Consider the following 15,865-nt stretch of genomic DNA (forward strand, 5'->3'; position numbering starts at 1 on the left):
CTTTATGAGCAACAACACCTTATAAATACCAGTCTTTGTGTCATGTAGGGAAAGAACCCTGGGTTCAGGGCTCATGAGTAGCTCTATTTGCTCATCTACAAAACACAGGAGTTGAGTAAAATCAGAGCCTCTTTACTAAAAGTCAGCCTAGTCTCTGAATCCCCTAAATTCCTGTAAAATGTCCTGTTTACATCAAGATGTGCATTTTTTTCCCCAAAAAGCTTGCCCATGGGTGTTTGCAATAGCAGAAGAGGGGGCCTTCCTGTGTAAGGAGACAAGCCCAGGGCATCCTCAGTGGGCCAGGAAGTGCTGAGCATTCCAACTCAAGCCTGGCAGGAAACTTGCTGCAAAGATGCCAGGGTACAGGTCCTAACTGATGGTGCTCTCTCCTTTCGACTCCAGTGTTTGGTAAAGGTGAGCAGCAGGAGAGGCACCCCAAAGACCCTTCTCCCCGCCTATACCGGAAGCCCACGGTCGAGCTGCTGGTGAGTAAAGAGTGGCCTGAATCAGGGGTGGCGCCTGCATCCTAGAGCCTGCCAGAGCCTGCCACAGAGTAGAAAAACCAGGTTCGGAAAAGACATCCTCTGAATTAGGCAAACTTTTCTTGAATTCATATTTCTAGAAACATAATTACGTGGGATAAAGATGTCTATTTTTCAGTTTACTTTATAAAATCTGCTGCTTCTTTTATTTGATTATGTTGTGTTTATCCTTCTGGATCCAGCATTCAAGTATTTAGGAAATAAGTTGGTGCTAATTTTCAAAACAGAATCTCTACTCATTTAATTTTATGGATAGTTAAATTTTAAAGACTAGACATATTGGAGTTTGGGGAGGTGCTGTCTTCAGCAAAGAGTGTGGTATACTAGAAGTAATATTTTTAAAAAAAAGAATCTAAAAATTTGTGGGTAAATCTAAATTATATATTTGACCTTGACCTTTATAAGTGAGAACCTAACCTCTCCATCCACACCTGAGACCTCATCCACAGAATGAGGCTAAAGCTAGTGTCTTGTTACACTACAGTCATGGGGGATTGGTTCCAAGATCCCTGAAGGGTACCAAAATCTGTGGATGTTCAAGTCCTTTACATAAAATGGCGTAGTATTAATATTTGCATATAACCTATGCACATCCTCTGATACCTTTTAACTCATCTCTAGATTACTTATAATACTTAATATTAATACAATGAAAATGCTGTGTAAATAGCTGTAAATACAATGTAAATGATATGTATTAATAAAAAGTTGCCAGTGTGCAGCAAATTCAAGTTTTCCTTTTTGGAACTTTCTAAAAATTTTTTCAAATATTTGTAATCCACAGTTAATTGAATCTGTAAATCATATAGAGACAAGTAACATGTGAAACGAAACAAAAGATATTCTAGTCTACAGTATCAAAGATGCTTAAATAGCAATTTCACTAAATATCAAATGAAAACCTTAGCTTGCTGCCTGGCAAGCACGTCACTCCTCAGTGTGAGAAGCTCAGAATGTGGGGCTTCTTGCCCGTCTCTTGTCCCTGGACAGGCTCTGGAAACCATGGAGGACAGCTCCGAGATAAAGGTGGAAACGGGCATCTCCAAGACTTCCTGGATTTGGAGCTCCCTGGCCGCCATCAGGAAGAGGATCCGCAAAGCCCTGGGGTACATCACCGGAGAGATGAAGGAGTGTGGAGAGGGTCTTAAAGGTGAACACTCCACGAGAGCAGCCCCTGCTCCCATCCCTGAAAAGGCCCTCTCTGCTGTCCTCTAGGAAACACGCTGCTCGGATCTCTGTAGATGAGATGGAGTCCTGTTTCCATGGATAGGAGTTTCCCTGTTACAACAGGCATATGGACTCTCAGAATGTCAATGCCAATACCCGTAGATGTGCAAACTCTCACCTCTGAACATAATGGTCACGCTCTTGCCAATATTCCCTCAGAATGTCACTTTTTAGTACAGGGATTCTAGAGCCAGCTTTCTAGGAAAATTCCCACCTAGAAATGGCTTATGGGAGAGCTGTGTCTACTGTTCTAACAGGTTCCCATTAGCAGTCTCCCAGAGGTCAGGCCAGGGGCTTGGCGCCTGGATCCGTCCTCCTGAAAATTCAGGCCATTCTCTTGGCACAGGTTGTGCAGGGTACCCCCTGCTTGAACAACAACCTACAGACCAGAGCCAGCTCACAATGGGGTGAAGGGCTTTCTGGGCAGTCAGACGCCCTCTTGGGTTCTTTCCTTACCCGGCTCTGTGGCAGGTGACAGCAGGGGGCGGAACCCACCTTGGAGGCCAGCTTCCCTCACCCTCTCACCCGCTGGGGCCTCACCTGGCACAACTGAGCCTTGACTGACTCCCTGACCCATTGCATTTTCAGACAAATCCCCAGTGTTCCAGTTCCTCGACTGGGTGCTCCGGGGCACGTCCCAGGTGATGTTTGTGAACAACCCCCTCAGCGGCATCCTCATCATCCTCGGCCTCTTCATCCAGAACCCCTGGTGGGCCATCTCGGGCTGCCTGGGCACCGTAGTGTCCACCCTGACAGCCCTCATCCTGAGTCAGGACAAGTGAGTCTCAGGAAACCCAGGGTCCCAGCCTGAGACAAGAGTCAGCTCCCTGAGGGGACCCTTCCCCAGCTTCCCATCCTCACTGCTTGGCTCACAGCTCAGAAACGCCTCAAACAAGGTCACTCATAACTAAAACAAGCATCCCCTGGTTACAAAACTGCACGTTCTCCAGGGGACAGTGAAGGGCTGATGATCGGAAAGTGTGTGTGGTGAGGCTCCAGCTGAGAAAAGCCTGGCTCAGAAGGACAATCAGGGGGGCTGTGCCCTGCTTTAGGCCGCAGGGGACCCCCCTTCAGTAGCGCTCCCCTCCCAGGTCCGCCATCGCAGCTGGACTTCACGGCTATAACGGGGTCCTGGTGGGGCTGCTGATGGCCGTGTTCTCAGACAAAGGCGACTATTTCTGGTGGCTTCTACTCCCGGTCATCGTGATGTCCATGTCTTGGTAAGTTTGCTTCTGAGGCTGTGGGTGCAGATAAAGGGCTTCCCACCTTTCTACCTAACTCTGTGAGCGTCTCAACAGGTGTTCAAAGTAGCATTTCCTTAGAAATATCGTCATACCAGAAATACCATCTGAAAGTAATTACTGACATTGTACAGTGATAGCACCACAGTGCTAGGTGTTCCACACACAGTATTTCATTACCTACATTCCTTTACTCTTCTTTTTTGAGATCTAAAAGAGCCCCTGGCCCTACCCCACCAGACAGGGAAGGGAACTGAGGTCCACAGAGGGTTTAGAGCCAGGGGGTCCTGTCACTCTCCGGAAAACTTCCCATCCCTCCTCCCCAGCGCTGCCCTGTTCTCGGACCCCATGCCCCAACCAGGACAACCTCCCAGGGTGGGCTGCAGGCCCAGGCACTGCCCAGAGCCCTCAGAGGGCCAGAGTCCAGCTCCTCCCTCCCCTGCAGAAACCAAAGGGCACTCCTGCCAGGATCGCCCTCAGCTCCTCTGCAAACATTTGTTGAATGAATGAATGGGTTTCCCCTTCGCTGGTCTGTCCTCTCTGCTCACACTTGCAGAGGGAGCCTTAAGGCCCTTCAAGGAAGTTCTGTGACTCCCTTGCCTTAGGACTTTCCCCAAAAGACCTGCTTCTGAAGCTGAGTCTGGGCACCCACCCTGTTGTGGTGTGGGGCAGAGGAAGGAGGCCCAGGAAGAGGGCTGCCCAGAGCCAGTCAGGCTGGGAGAGGGAGCCAACCAGCTGTTTTTCCCCCAAGAAGGCTCAGGGAGCCCCCTTGTCCCACTCAGTCTAGCGCCAGGGCCAGAGGGCATCATGAACAGCATCTCCTGTGCTTCTGCCATCAGCCCCATCCTCTCCAGTGCCCTGGGCACCATCTTCAGCAAGTGGGACCTCCCGGTCTTCACCCTGCCCTTCAACATCGCCGTGACCCTGTACCTGGCGGCCACGGGCCACTACAACCTCTTCTTCCCCACGACACTGCTGCAGCCGGTCTCCTCTGTGCCCAACATCACCTGGTCAGAGATCCAAGTGCCCTTGGTAGGTGGAAGGTGGAAGGGCAGCATGCCTGCCAACACTCAGTGTTAAAGTGGCATTTAGTTATTTTGCATGTCAGAAACATCCAGTTATATTAATACCTATTACCAATTATTCAGTGCAAGGCACTCTACCTACAACATCACATTAGCCACCAGCTTTTTCTTTTCTCTTTTTAAGAGCTAAAAGGGCCATTTCTGGCCCCACCCTGTCCTGTCGTAGCCAGAGAGAAAGACCAAGGCTAGGTTAAGAGACTGCCTGAGGTCATGCAGCTCATGAGTGAGGGGTAAAGTCAAAAGAAGCCTCCTGATTTCTAGATTTGGGTTCTTTTATCTTTTTTTGTTGTTTTGTTTTTGAGCCTCTTGATCCCTTACTCCAGTTCAATCCAAGCTACGTCATGTTTTCCTTCTCATTCAATGTCTTTGAATCATTGACGACATGCACTCCACACTGCCTTCTGTTGGCTGGAGAAGTCTCTGCTCCAGGCTGGGGAGCAGGTTCCCGTCGCTCTCTGGGGTATCGCCCACTTTAAAGCACGGGTGTTCCTCCACTAAGAAACATCTAACAGAGTTTTTTAAGCTTTTGGTACGCATTCTGTATATAATGCTGGCCTCTGGAAGTCTGCCAAGATAGATTAAAAAAAAAAAACTACACTAAAAGCTTTAAGTCAGCCTGGAGAAACGTGCCCATCAGCCTTCTTTCTTAAACTGGGCATGTTTTCTCTGAGGTCCTCTACTCTGATACACTAAATGACTCTGCGGACTAGCACTCGCTCTGAAATTTGTTATTAGCAGTCTATCATCTAACCACAAAGCCACCTGGGCTTGTTGAAGGGACTTTGTGTCAGAAATAATGGTGCCAAGTTTCTCTGACAGTTCATGGAGACAGCAGGATGGCATGGGAGAGAGCCCTGCATTTGCCCAAGATGTATTATCTAGGAAGACACAAGTTGACTTTAGCCCCATGCTTGTTGATGTGTGTGTGTGTGTGTGTGTGTGTGTGTGTGTGTGTGTGTGTACCTTCGTGAGCCAAAGGTGAGAAACGGGCCATGTTGGCAGTTCAGACCCTCACGCTTCCCTTTCACAATATTCACCCAATCAGTATCTTTTCAAGTCAAAACGGCTCTAACGGGCATGGCTAAGCGGGGATGATGGTAGAAAGGGCAAGTTTGAGATACTTTGCATTCTTCAAACCACAGTTTCCATAGAAAAGATAACTAGGAATTTTGTAAGAAAAAAAAATTAAATGGAAAATACTGTACAAATACTTTGGAACCCCCAAAGTTCCAAGAAAGACAAATTCAATGCTTGGTGATTATTCTTTGAGAAATACTCTTCTGGCTAATTTTGAATGTATTATGATGATGATGAGAATGTCTTGTCATTTTGACCATCATAATTAGAGCCTTGAGTTTGGGGAAACAGCGGTAGATGTTAGAGAGAGGGTCTAGGCCTCCCAAGGATTTTGAGGCTCTGCAAGCTCCCCTGCTCTTTGGTGATGGGAGAGCCTGCTGGAGGCTACAGCTGGCTGGGGACCAGATAGCCCAGCCACTGCCTCTGTCCAGAACTCTGCCTGTCCCACTGTCCCCCACATAGCAATGTCTGAGTCCTGTCCTGTTCTATGTCCTAGGTTAAGGGGGGACTGAACCCAGAGGGTTGCCCTCTAGACCACAGCAATCCTGTCTGGATGTGGAGTGAGGGCCCTACAGCCACAAGACCTCCCTCCTCTGCACCCCAGGAGGAGGCTTCAGAGGGCGTGGGAAGACCTGCTTCCCCATGAACTATAAACAAAGGCAGGATGAACCCAGTGCCCCCCAGCAGGCCCAGAGCCTCTCCTACGTTTTCCTAGCTCAAGTTCCAACCTTCAAAACACAGAACCCAATCTCAGCCACTGGGAAGACTATGTGCCCAGAATCTTTTCCCAAACTTCAGGGCACGTGTGCAAGTGCCCACAAGGCACTGGACTCTGGACTTCCTTTCTCATTCATAGACACTCACTATCTGAGACACACAGAGGCTTGACACATCAGGGCACTCCCCCATCAGCCACCACGTGATGGCTTTACCACTAAAACCTGTGCAAGCCAGGGCACCACCTGCCCAGGGGCTCCTCTGTGGATACAATCTAGCTGCTCATCCAGACGACCGCACCAATATGACCATGGCCCAGACATGCTGCTCTTGAAAACACAAAGAACCATCTTCCCATCTAATATTTGGCCTTCTAGGCATGTTTTTAGCTTAAAAAAAAAAAAAAAAAAACAAGATGTTACAAGAGTTTTTCAATCCCAACTCTGATTAGCCATCTAGTAATTTTCTAATGACCAACACCCTGATTTTTTTCTAAACCCAAATCCAGTTGCTCATCACTCAAAAGACAATTCTCAAGAGACAAGCATTGGTAGGAAAGGAAAATTTGCTTTATTTTGCAGGCCCTTTAAAGGAGAGTTGAAGGGCTTCCCAGGTAGGGCAGCAGTAAAGAATCTACCTGCCAGTGAAGGAGACCCAAGAGACACAGATTTGATCCTTAGGTTTGGGAAGATCCCCAGGTGTAAGAAATGGCAGCTCACTCCAGTATTCTTGCCTGGAAAATTCCATGGACAGAGGAGCCTGGGAGTTTAGTGCCTTACACTCATGTTTCTAAATAAAGGAAACAACATTTTAACCCTTTACTGTTCTTAGAACTCAAGATTAAAATAATAAATCTTGTATTCCTTGTAGAGTGACATTATTTGAAAATATCTTGGAAAATTGTTGCAAAGTGTTAGTATGGAGGGTTTGGCACCAAATATTTTCCTGTTCAAATTGTCTCTTTTGCCTCCGTAACTGCATGTGATCCTGTTGGACCTGAAGCTTTTGAGAGCCATCCCTGTTGGAATCAGCCAAGTGTACGGCTGCGATAACCCCTGGACTGGAGGCATTTTCCTCATAGCTTTGTTCATATCATCGCCTCTTATTTGCTTGCATGCTGCAATTGGATCCACCATTGGGATGTTAGCAGGTTAGTGTCATTATTAATTAACTTAATTAATGGGCCTTATGAATGGGTCCCTTATTAATGGGCTGCAAGAATGTTGTGCCTGGGGCCAGCTCCAAAGAAAATGCTGACGTGTGTCTTCTTGCTCCACCTGCTTATTCCTGTAAACTCTTCCTCCTTCCACATCACCTGGTCTTAGCATTTTGGGTGCTGTGCCCTCCTACTCCGCTGAGCAAACCCCATCCCTGAGAAAAGCTCTGGTCACTTACACCTCTGGATAAACTAAAAGCTTGGGAGGAGCTTGTTCCAGGCATGTTTATATTGTAAGCCTTATCTCTAATCATGATAAGAAGCTTGTTCTCCACGAGAGAACATTCAGGTTGATACCTTAACCCTCCTTCTTCTGGCACTGCTCAATCAAACTTCAGATCATTACTCAAAAGAGTCTCATACCCATACCAGCTGAAGCACTGATATGCATGTGACTCTAAAGCCATTTGTCTGCTTTAGATGTTTTCCCACTGAATAGCCAGGAGTCCTTTTCATAAATACTTCGGGGGTACTGATAACTGTCTGAGTTGAGAACGGTGGGGGACTTCAGGGCTAGTGGGCCCGCTCGACCCCACGCAGCACTCAGCCTGTCTTCTCCCCCAGCTCTCACTCTCGCGACGCCCTTTGACTCCATCTACTTCGGACTATGTGGCTTCAACAGCTCGCTGGCCTGCATCGCCATAGGAGGCATGTTCTACGTCATCACCTGGCAGACGCACCTCCTTGCCATCGCCTGCGGTGGGTACCGCCAGCAGAGTTCCCTATCCACCTCAAATGACACCAGCGTCTATGCCCACAGGGAAACCACCCTGCAAAACTTTTGCTGAGCCTCCAAAGATAAATGGGAGGATTTGTTTTCTTTATAAAGGGATTTTTATTTTAAACAATTTGAATAGTCCTTTAGTGATTAGTACTTTAAAAACTATTTTCACTGAATGCAAAGTGTTCAGCCACACAAAGACAGAGTTTTTGATGGAGGTTGTTCATTTGTTGTCTGTGATTCCTGCTTTCCAGGCAGGTGATTGAAGCAACTCTTGTGTAAATTAATCTTTATATGGAGAATTGGGTGATTTACATCAGATACAGCAGTTAACCTTAAACACCCGAACATTGACCACAGCACCTTCAAATAGTCCTTGTAGGTGTGTGGTTGGGGTATTCAGTGACTCTCTAATAAAGGTTTGCTGTTGTTAATATCCTAGGAACCATTGGGATGTTTTTAGTGGAGAAATTGAGGGTTCAGAAGCAAATCCCAATTACTGTGGCCCATTTTCATAGACCCTGACCTCCCACCAGCTCTTGGGTCTCCCCAGTGGCTAGCCTGGCGATGCCCTCAACATGCAAAGCCCAGCAAGCATATTTGGTCTTCCTCAAGCTTACAGAATGCTGTTCCTCCCTGGAAACCCATATTATGTTAATAACTTGTGATGAAATATCCCAGCAGGGAGTTCTGGGATTCACACGCCTTGGCTGTATAGTAAAACGCTCATTTATGGTTTATGCTGCTAAATGCTCCTTTGCTAGAATGCAAGGTGGTAGGACCCAGGAGAACTGTAACAGCTAAATTCTGGTCCTTTTTAACAAAGTTCATCTGCTGTCTTAGTTATGCCGACATTTGCGTGGAATTTAACACTTTTCAAAGCTGCCAAGCAATGGAAATGTAACTCAATTTTTTTTTTAACCCAAGAGATAGCATTTGTGGCATAAAATGTATGGGGAGAGAATGTATAAACTTGAGGCACTGCTGGTTTCCTGACGATTTCTTTGTTCTCTTGCAGCACTGTTTACAGCCTATCTGGGTACCGCCCTGGCTAACATGTTGTCTGTGGTGAGTCAACAGGGCTAAGGACATGCCTCACACCCTCCCCCATGTTCTCTCGGCTCCCCAAGCCCCTCTTCCAAGAACCCCTCCCCAATCCATCTCTCGTCTCAAATCATTTGCATTGTGTAGATCCTCCACTGTGGGTTGCTAGGATGATTATGCAGATCTATCAGATACAGGGAAAAAATTAAGCCACCCAGATACTGCAATCCCTGCAAGACTACATCTGAAATGTTGAAAAGGTAGATTCTTTATTCACTGAGCCATCAGGGAAGCTCTTCATTTCTTCAAATACGTGATCTTAAGGAGCAGTGACGCCACAAGGGACTGACCCAGACTTGCCCGTGAGTGTCCGGGAGTCTCTGGCGGAGGTGTGGGTCGGTGGTGGCCCACTGCAGGGTCGGGGCACTGAGTGCAGCAGTGCGTGCGTGGGACCTTTTGAAGGAGGCCGCCATTATCTTCATTACCTCCACCATAGTTTGGTCTCAGGTCAAACAACTGGAAGGGAACACAGCCCCGCCCATCAACAGAAAAGTGGATTAAAGATTTACTGAACATGGCCCCTCCCATTAGAACAAGACCCAGTTTCCCCACAGTCAGTCTGTCCCATATGGGCTTCCTTGGTGGCTCAGAGGGTAAAGCGTCTGCCTACAATGCAGGAGACTTGGGTTCAATCCCTGAGTCAGGAAGATCCCCTGGAGAAGGAAATGGCAACCCCACTCCAGTCATCTTGCTTGGAAAATCCCATGGTCTGAGAAGCCTGGTAGGCTACAGTCCATGGGGTCACAAAGAGTTGGACATGACTGAGTGACTTCACTACACTTCATAAGCCTCTTATCATTCTCCATCAGTGGGCAGACAATAGTAAACAAAATCACAGAAAACTAACCAATCTGATCAGTGGACCACAGCCTTGTCTAACTCAATGAAACTATGAGCCATGTAAGGCCACCCAAGAAAGACGGGTCATGGTGGAAAGTTCTGACAAAATGTGGTCCACTGGAAAAGGGAAATGCAAACCACTTCAGTATTCTTGCCTTGAGAACCCCATTAACGGTATAAAAAGGCAGAAAGATAGGATACTGAAAGATGAACTCCCCAGGTTTGTAGGTGCCCAATATGCTACTGGAGATCAGTGGAGAAATAAGTCCAGAAAGAATGAAGAGATGGAGCCAAAGCAAAAACAACACCCAGTTGTGGATGTGACTGGTGATGGAAGTAAAGTCCGATGCTGTAAAGAGCAATATTGCATAAGAACTTGGAATGTTAGGTCCATGAATCAAGGCAAATTGGAAGTGGTCAAACAGGAGATGGCAAGAGTGAACATAGACGTTTTAGGAATCAGTGAACTAAAATGGACTGGAATGGGTGAATTTAACTCAGATAACCATTATATCTACTACTGTGGGCAAAAATCCCTTAGAAAAAAACGGAGTAGCCATCATAGTCAACAAAAGAGTCCGAAATGCAGTTCTTAGGTGAAATCCCAAAAACAACAGAATGATCTCTGTTCATTTCCATTCAACTGAATGGTTTGAAGGCAAACCATTCAATTTCACAGTAATCCAAGCCTATACCATAACCAGTAATGCTGAAGAAGTTGCAGTTGGATGGTTCTATAAAGACCTACAAGACCTTCTAGAACTAACACACAAAAAAATGTCCTTTTCATTATAGTGGACTGGAATGTAAAAGTAGGAAGTCAAGAGATATCTGGAGTAACAGGCAAATTTGGCCTTGAAGTACAAAATGAAGCAGATCAAAGGCTAACAGTTTTGCCAAGAGAACGCACTGGTCATAGCAAACACCCTCTTCCAACAACACAAGAGAAGACTCTACACTTGGACATCACCAGATGGTCAATACTGAAATCAGATTGATTATATTCTTTGCAGCCAAAGATGGAGAAACTCTATACAGTCAGCAAAAACAAGATCAGGAGTTGACTGTGGCCCAGATCATGAACTCTTTATTGCCAAACTCAGATGAAATTGAAGAAAATAGGGAAAACCACTAGACCATTCAGGTATGACCTAAATCAAATCCCTTCCAATTATACAGTGGAAGTGACAAATATATTCAAGGGATTAGATCTGATAGAGTGCCTGAAGAACTATGGATGGAAGTTCATGAAATTGTACAGGAGGCAGTGATCAAGACCATCACCAAGAAAAAGAAATGCAAAAAGCCAAAATGGTTGTCTGATGAGGCCTTACAAATAGCTGAGAAAAGAAAGATGCAAAAGGCAAAGGAGAAAAAGAAAGATATACCCATTTGAATGTAGAGCTCCAAAGAAAAACAAGAGATAAGAAAACCTTCCTCAGTGATCAATACAATTAAATAGAGGAAAACAATAGAATGGAAAAGACTAGAGATCTCTTCAGGAAAATTAGAGATACCAAGGGAACATTTCATGCAAAGATGGGCACAATAAAGGACAGAAATGGTATGGACCGGTGGCAAGAATACACAGAAGAACTGTACAAAAAAGATCTTCAGGACCCAGATAACCATGATGGTGTGACCACTCACCTAGAGCCAGACATCCTGGAATGAGAAATCAAGTGGGTATTAGGAAGCATCACTATGAACAAAGCTAGTGGAGGTGATGAAATTCCAGTTGAGCTATTTCAAATCCTAAAAGATAATGCTATGAAAGTGCTGCACTCAGTATTCCAGCAAATTTGGAAAACTCAGCAGTGGCCACTGGACTGGAAAAGGTCAGTTTTCATTCCAATCCCAAAGAAAGGTAATGGCAAAGAATGTTCAAACTACTGCACAATTGCACTCATCTCACACAGTAGCAAAGTAATGCTCAAAATTCTCCAAGCCAGGCTTCAACAATACATGAACCATGAACTTCCAGATGTTCAAGCTGAATTTAGCAAAGCCAGAGGAACCAGAGATCAACTTGCCAACATCCATTGGATCATCGATAAAGCAAGAGAGTTCCAGAAAAACATCTATTTCTGCTTTATTGACTATGCCAAAGCCTTTGACTGTGTGGATCACAACAAATTGTGCAAAATTCTTAAAGAAATGGGAATACCAGGCCACCTGACCTGCCTCTTGAGAAATCTGTATGCAGGTCAAGAAGTAACAGTTAGAACTGGACATGGAACAACAGACTGGTTCCAAATCAGGAAAGGAGTACGTCAAAGCTGTATATTGTCACCCTGCTTATTTAACTTACATCCAGAGTACATCATGAGAAATGCTTGGCTGGATGAAGCACAAGCTGGAATCAAGATTGCCAGGAGAATATCAATAACCTCAGATATGCAGATGACACCACCCTTATGGCAGAAAGTGAAGAACTAAAGAGCCTCTTGATAAAGGGAATGAGGAGAGTGAAAAAGTTGACTTAAAAATCAACATTCAAGAAACGAAGATCATGGCATCTGGTACCATCACTTCACGGCAAATAGATAGGGAAACAGTGGAAACAGTGACAGACTTTATTGTTTGGGGCTCCAAAATCACTACAGATGATGACTGCAGCCAAGAAATTAAAGATCCTTGCTCTTGGAAGGAAAGTTATGACCAACGTAGACAGCTTATTTAAAAAGTAGACATTACTTTGCTGACAAAGGTCCATCTAGTCAAAGCTATGGTTTTTCCAGTAGTCATGTATGGGTGTAAGAGTTGGACTATAAAGAAAGCTGAGCGCCGAAGAATTGATGCTTTTGAACTGTGATGTTGGAGAAGACTCTTGAGAGTCCCTTGCACTGCAAGGAGATCCAACCAGTCCATCCTAAAGGAAATCAGTCCTGAATATTCATTGGAAGGACTGATGCTGAAGCTGAAACTCCAATACTTTGGTCACCTGATGCGAAGAACTGACTCATTGGAAAAGACCCTGATGCTGGGAAAGATTGAAGGTGGGAGGAGAAGGGGATGACAGATGATGAGATGGCTGGATGGCATCATCGACTCTGTGGACATGAGTTTGAGTAAGCTCCAGGAGTTGGAATGATAGGGAAGTCTGGTGTGCTGCAGTCCATGGGGTCACAAAGAGTCAGACACGACTGAGCGACTGAACTCAACTAAACTGTCTCAAATCACACTCTCCTCAGCATCTACTAGACAGAAGGAGCCAGGCCTCAAAAGTGGAAATGTCTACATTAGTCCATCAGATCCTGTGGTCAGGGGGCAGGCGGGCCTCCTTAGAGAAGGAGTTTCTTGTAAGTCAAGCTCCTCCACAACTAATTTTAAAATGTGATTATTTAATTTTTCCCCTATGTTTCTGGATCAACACCCAGTTAACCTGTGGGCCAGTGTACATCTTTGTTCATCCCACAGCAACTACTGGGTCTGGTGTCATGAGGCAAGGTTTCTGGGATGACAGGGAGCCAAGTACAAGAGAAGCCAGAGCTGGTGGCTGAGCACTTGCACGGCAGTCTGAGAACCTTTGTCTCAGCACCAATGTAGGTGGCCTGTGAAGTCCAGGGGAGCCATATGGCCAGCCCCAGCCCCATATACACATTGGGGCCCAGGCCCTATTGCAGAGCACATGGGGCTCAGCCTACAGTTGATGCCTCCCCCTCCATAAGCATTGAAGGCTCATCACAGGCCACCAGGAAAAGTCCTGATGGTCCTACAGGTGAGGGTGGAGATGGGAATTTCACTAACACCTGTTTAAGTCTCTCCTCCACCCTCAGTGACATTGGGTGGTTTGGACATAGCATAGGAAGGAAATTGTTAAGCAATAGAAATGAACTTCCCTGATACCATCCTGTGTGCCCTGCTGGATTAAGTCCCTTCTCTGGGCCCCATCACATTTTGTGTGCGTATCTGCTATGACACTTGACATATGACATATAACATTTGACATATGACAAAGTGCATATGACAAATGACACTGTGACGAGTCTAGTACACACCAGTCCTCTTCCACCTTCAGCCCTTGTCCCCCTTCAGAACAGGGGCCTGATTGTATTCCTGTCTTTATCTCTAGTGCTTGTTACAGTTCTCAGCTCATAGTAGGTGCTCAAGAAATGTGGAATGAATGAAACTCTCAGGTAGTGAGCCCCCGCCATGGGGTACATTAGAGCTGGGGCTAACTAGCCAATCACCAGAAACAGGATGAAGCCTGGTGTCTGAGGCGGCTGTCTGCTCCAGGCTTTTTCATCTCTTCTTGCCCCCATCCTTTCACCTAATTGTCCATCCAATAGCTATGTGTCCTTCCTCAGACCAGATACTGGAAATGATGCAAACAGGAGGCTTTGGCTCCTGATTGCTTGTGGTCAATTGCCCCTTCCTCTATGTGCAGAGAAGTTACAGGTTACACCACTCAATCTAGACATTTTTCAAAACAAAATCATGTTTACTTTCTGTGTGCATACTATGTTTAAGATACTGTGGCTGTCCACTCTCAGGGATACAAAAAAATGCAGGCTATTAATTCACTCTGAAGGAATTCCCAGTCTCCTTGAGGAACAGGGTATAAAAGTGTTGAATGACATTTATGAGACTGTTCACACCTCCACAGAAGAGAGCACTGAGGAGCTGCACAGTTTTGCTTTCTAATCAGCCTCGGCATGTGCAGCCCCATAACTTCACAGGGCTGCCCTCTGCTGGATGACAGTGACCACAAATGAAGACCATTTATTGAGCGCTTAGTATGCACGAGGCACCAACTCTTTAAGTAGATAGCTTTATGCCTATTTTCTTATTGAGGAAATAGTTTTCAGAAAGAGGAAATGGCTCCCACAAAGGTGACTGGAGCTGAGATTTGGATCTGGGTCTGTGGAACTCCCAGCCCACATCATTCCCTCTGTAGGACTTGAAACACCCCACACAGCCTTAGCAGGGCTTTGGAAAGACTCACAGAGTGGAAATCATCAGTCGTGGGTGTTCCTTAAGGCTACAGTTCTAGTGTGAGGCTGTCATTGCTCTTTGAGTCCCACCCAGCAGATCCATCTTTGAGCATGTACACACACCTGGCCTCATTCCTCCAATGGCATTCCCTGAGGTTTTTACTGCTTGTGATAAAAGGATGTGTGGAGGAGAAGGGGCAATGGTTTGACTTGCTTCATAGTTGGATTTTCAGGCTGTTTGCTAAAAAGCTATTGAGGTTATCCCAAATGAAGAATGGCCAGACACCCAAGAAAAAAAGGTGTCTTCTACATAGAGGCATGTTATAAGAGGGTTCTGGTAGGGTTCTGCATTTTGAAGAATATATGCTTGTCAATGCAGACTGACACACCCCACCCCCCAGCACAATTTGATTTATATTGATCGTGAATTAAGTACTATTGCAGTCAGTGCCCACAAAGCCTCCCCTTCCCTACCCAGGACCGTAGCTGGTTGAGAAAGGCTGATGAAACGAGCACGGGCATCTGATGTAACCAAGACTCCTCTTGTGTTCCCCTCCTCCCAGTGTGGATTACCACCCTGCACCTGGCCCTTCTGCTTCTCTGCCCTCACCTTCCTGCTCCTGACGACCAACAACCCCGCCATCTACAAGCTCCCACTCAGCAGAGTCACCTACCCAGAGGCCAACCGCATCTACCACCTGTCCCAGGAGAAAAACAGAAGAGCATCGACCATCACAAAGTACCAGGCCTACGATGTCTCCTAAGTTGCCCTTTCCAATACATGTCCCGGTAAATTCAGCCTTTGGCAGGGTGTCCAGGTTCCCAAGCTGAAAGCCACTTAAGCTCTCCTGTCTGTTCTGTGATTCTTCCCCTAAGCAAGCCTACACCCTAGTTATTCCCAAGAACAGGGAAATATGCACGCAGTCACTATTCAGGAAGCTCTTGGTTCCAAGATGCACAGTATTTGTCAATAATATGGTTACTTTCAACTTTGTACCTATAGCTCACTCCATAAGAGCTCCCTTTGAGGAGAAGCTTCCCTCTTCTGCAAAATAAACCACATCCTTAAGGACAACTCACCAGGAAGGGGACAGAGATGGGTGACATTGTCATCATTTAGTGCAGTGATGTACAGTCACAGGAAATTAGCCAACAAGG

The 15,865-nt window shown here is 46.1% G+C and overlaps 1 protein-coding gene across 1 annotated transcript; it reads left to right on the plus strand.

Annotated features, from left to right (window-relative positions):
* Positions 1–1,544: 1,544 nt before the first annotated feature.
* Positions 1,545–15,471, plus strand: LOC102279157 (urea transporter 2). Its single transcript, XM_014477169.2, has 8 exons — positions 1,545–1,692; positions 2,358–2,547; positions 2,861–2,989; positions 3,850–4,042; positions 6,892–7,039; positions 7,670–7,804; positions 8,845–8,894; positions 15,271–15,471. Exons 1-8 carry the CDS (start codon positions 1,545–1,547, stop codon positions 15,469–15,471), a joined length of 1,194 nt encoding a protein of 397 aa, XP_014332655.2.
* The last annotated feature ends 394 nt before the right edge of the window (positions 15,472–15,865 follow it).

This window comes from Bos mutus, chromosome 24 (genome assembly GCF_027580195.1).
Source record: "Bos mutus isolate GX-2022 chromosome 24, NWIPB_WYAK_1.1, whole genome shotgun sequence".
Lineage (NCBI taxonomy): Eukaryota > Metazoa > Chordata > Mammalia > Artiodactyla > Bovidae > Bos > Bos mutus.

What these genes read in the sequence shown, in the direction of transcription:
- LOC102279157 (XM_014477169.2), top strand. Translation starts at nt 1,545, where the DNA reads ATGGAGGACAGCTCCGAGATAAAGGTGGAAACGGGCATCTCCAAGACT. An exon ending in CTCATCCTGAGTCAGGACAA is followed by an intron (nt 2,548 to 2,860) that starts GTGAGTCTCAGG and finishes CTCCCCTCCCAG; the next exon opens with GTCCGCCATCGCAGCTGGAC. An exon ending in TGGCTAACATGTTGTCTGTG is followed by an intron (nt 8,895 to 15,270) that starts GTGAGTCAACAG and finishes CCCTCCTCCCAG; the next exon opens with TGTGGATTACCACCCTGCAC.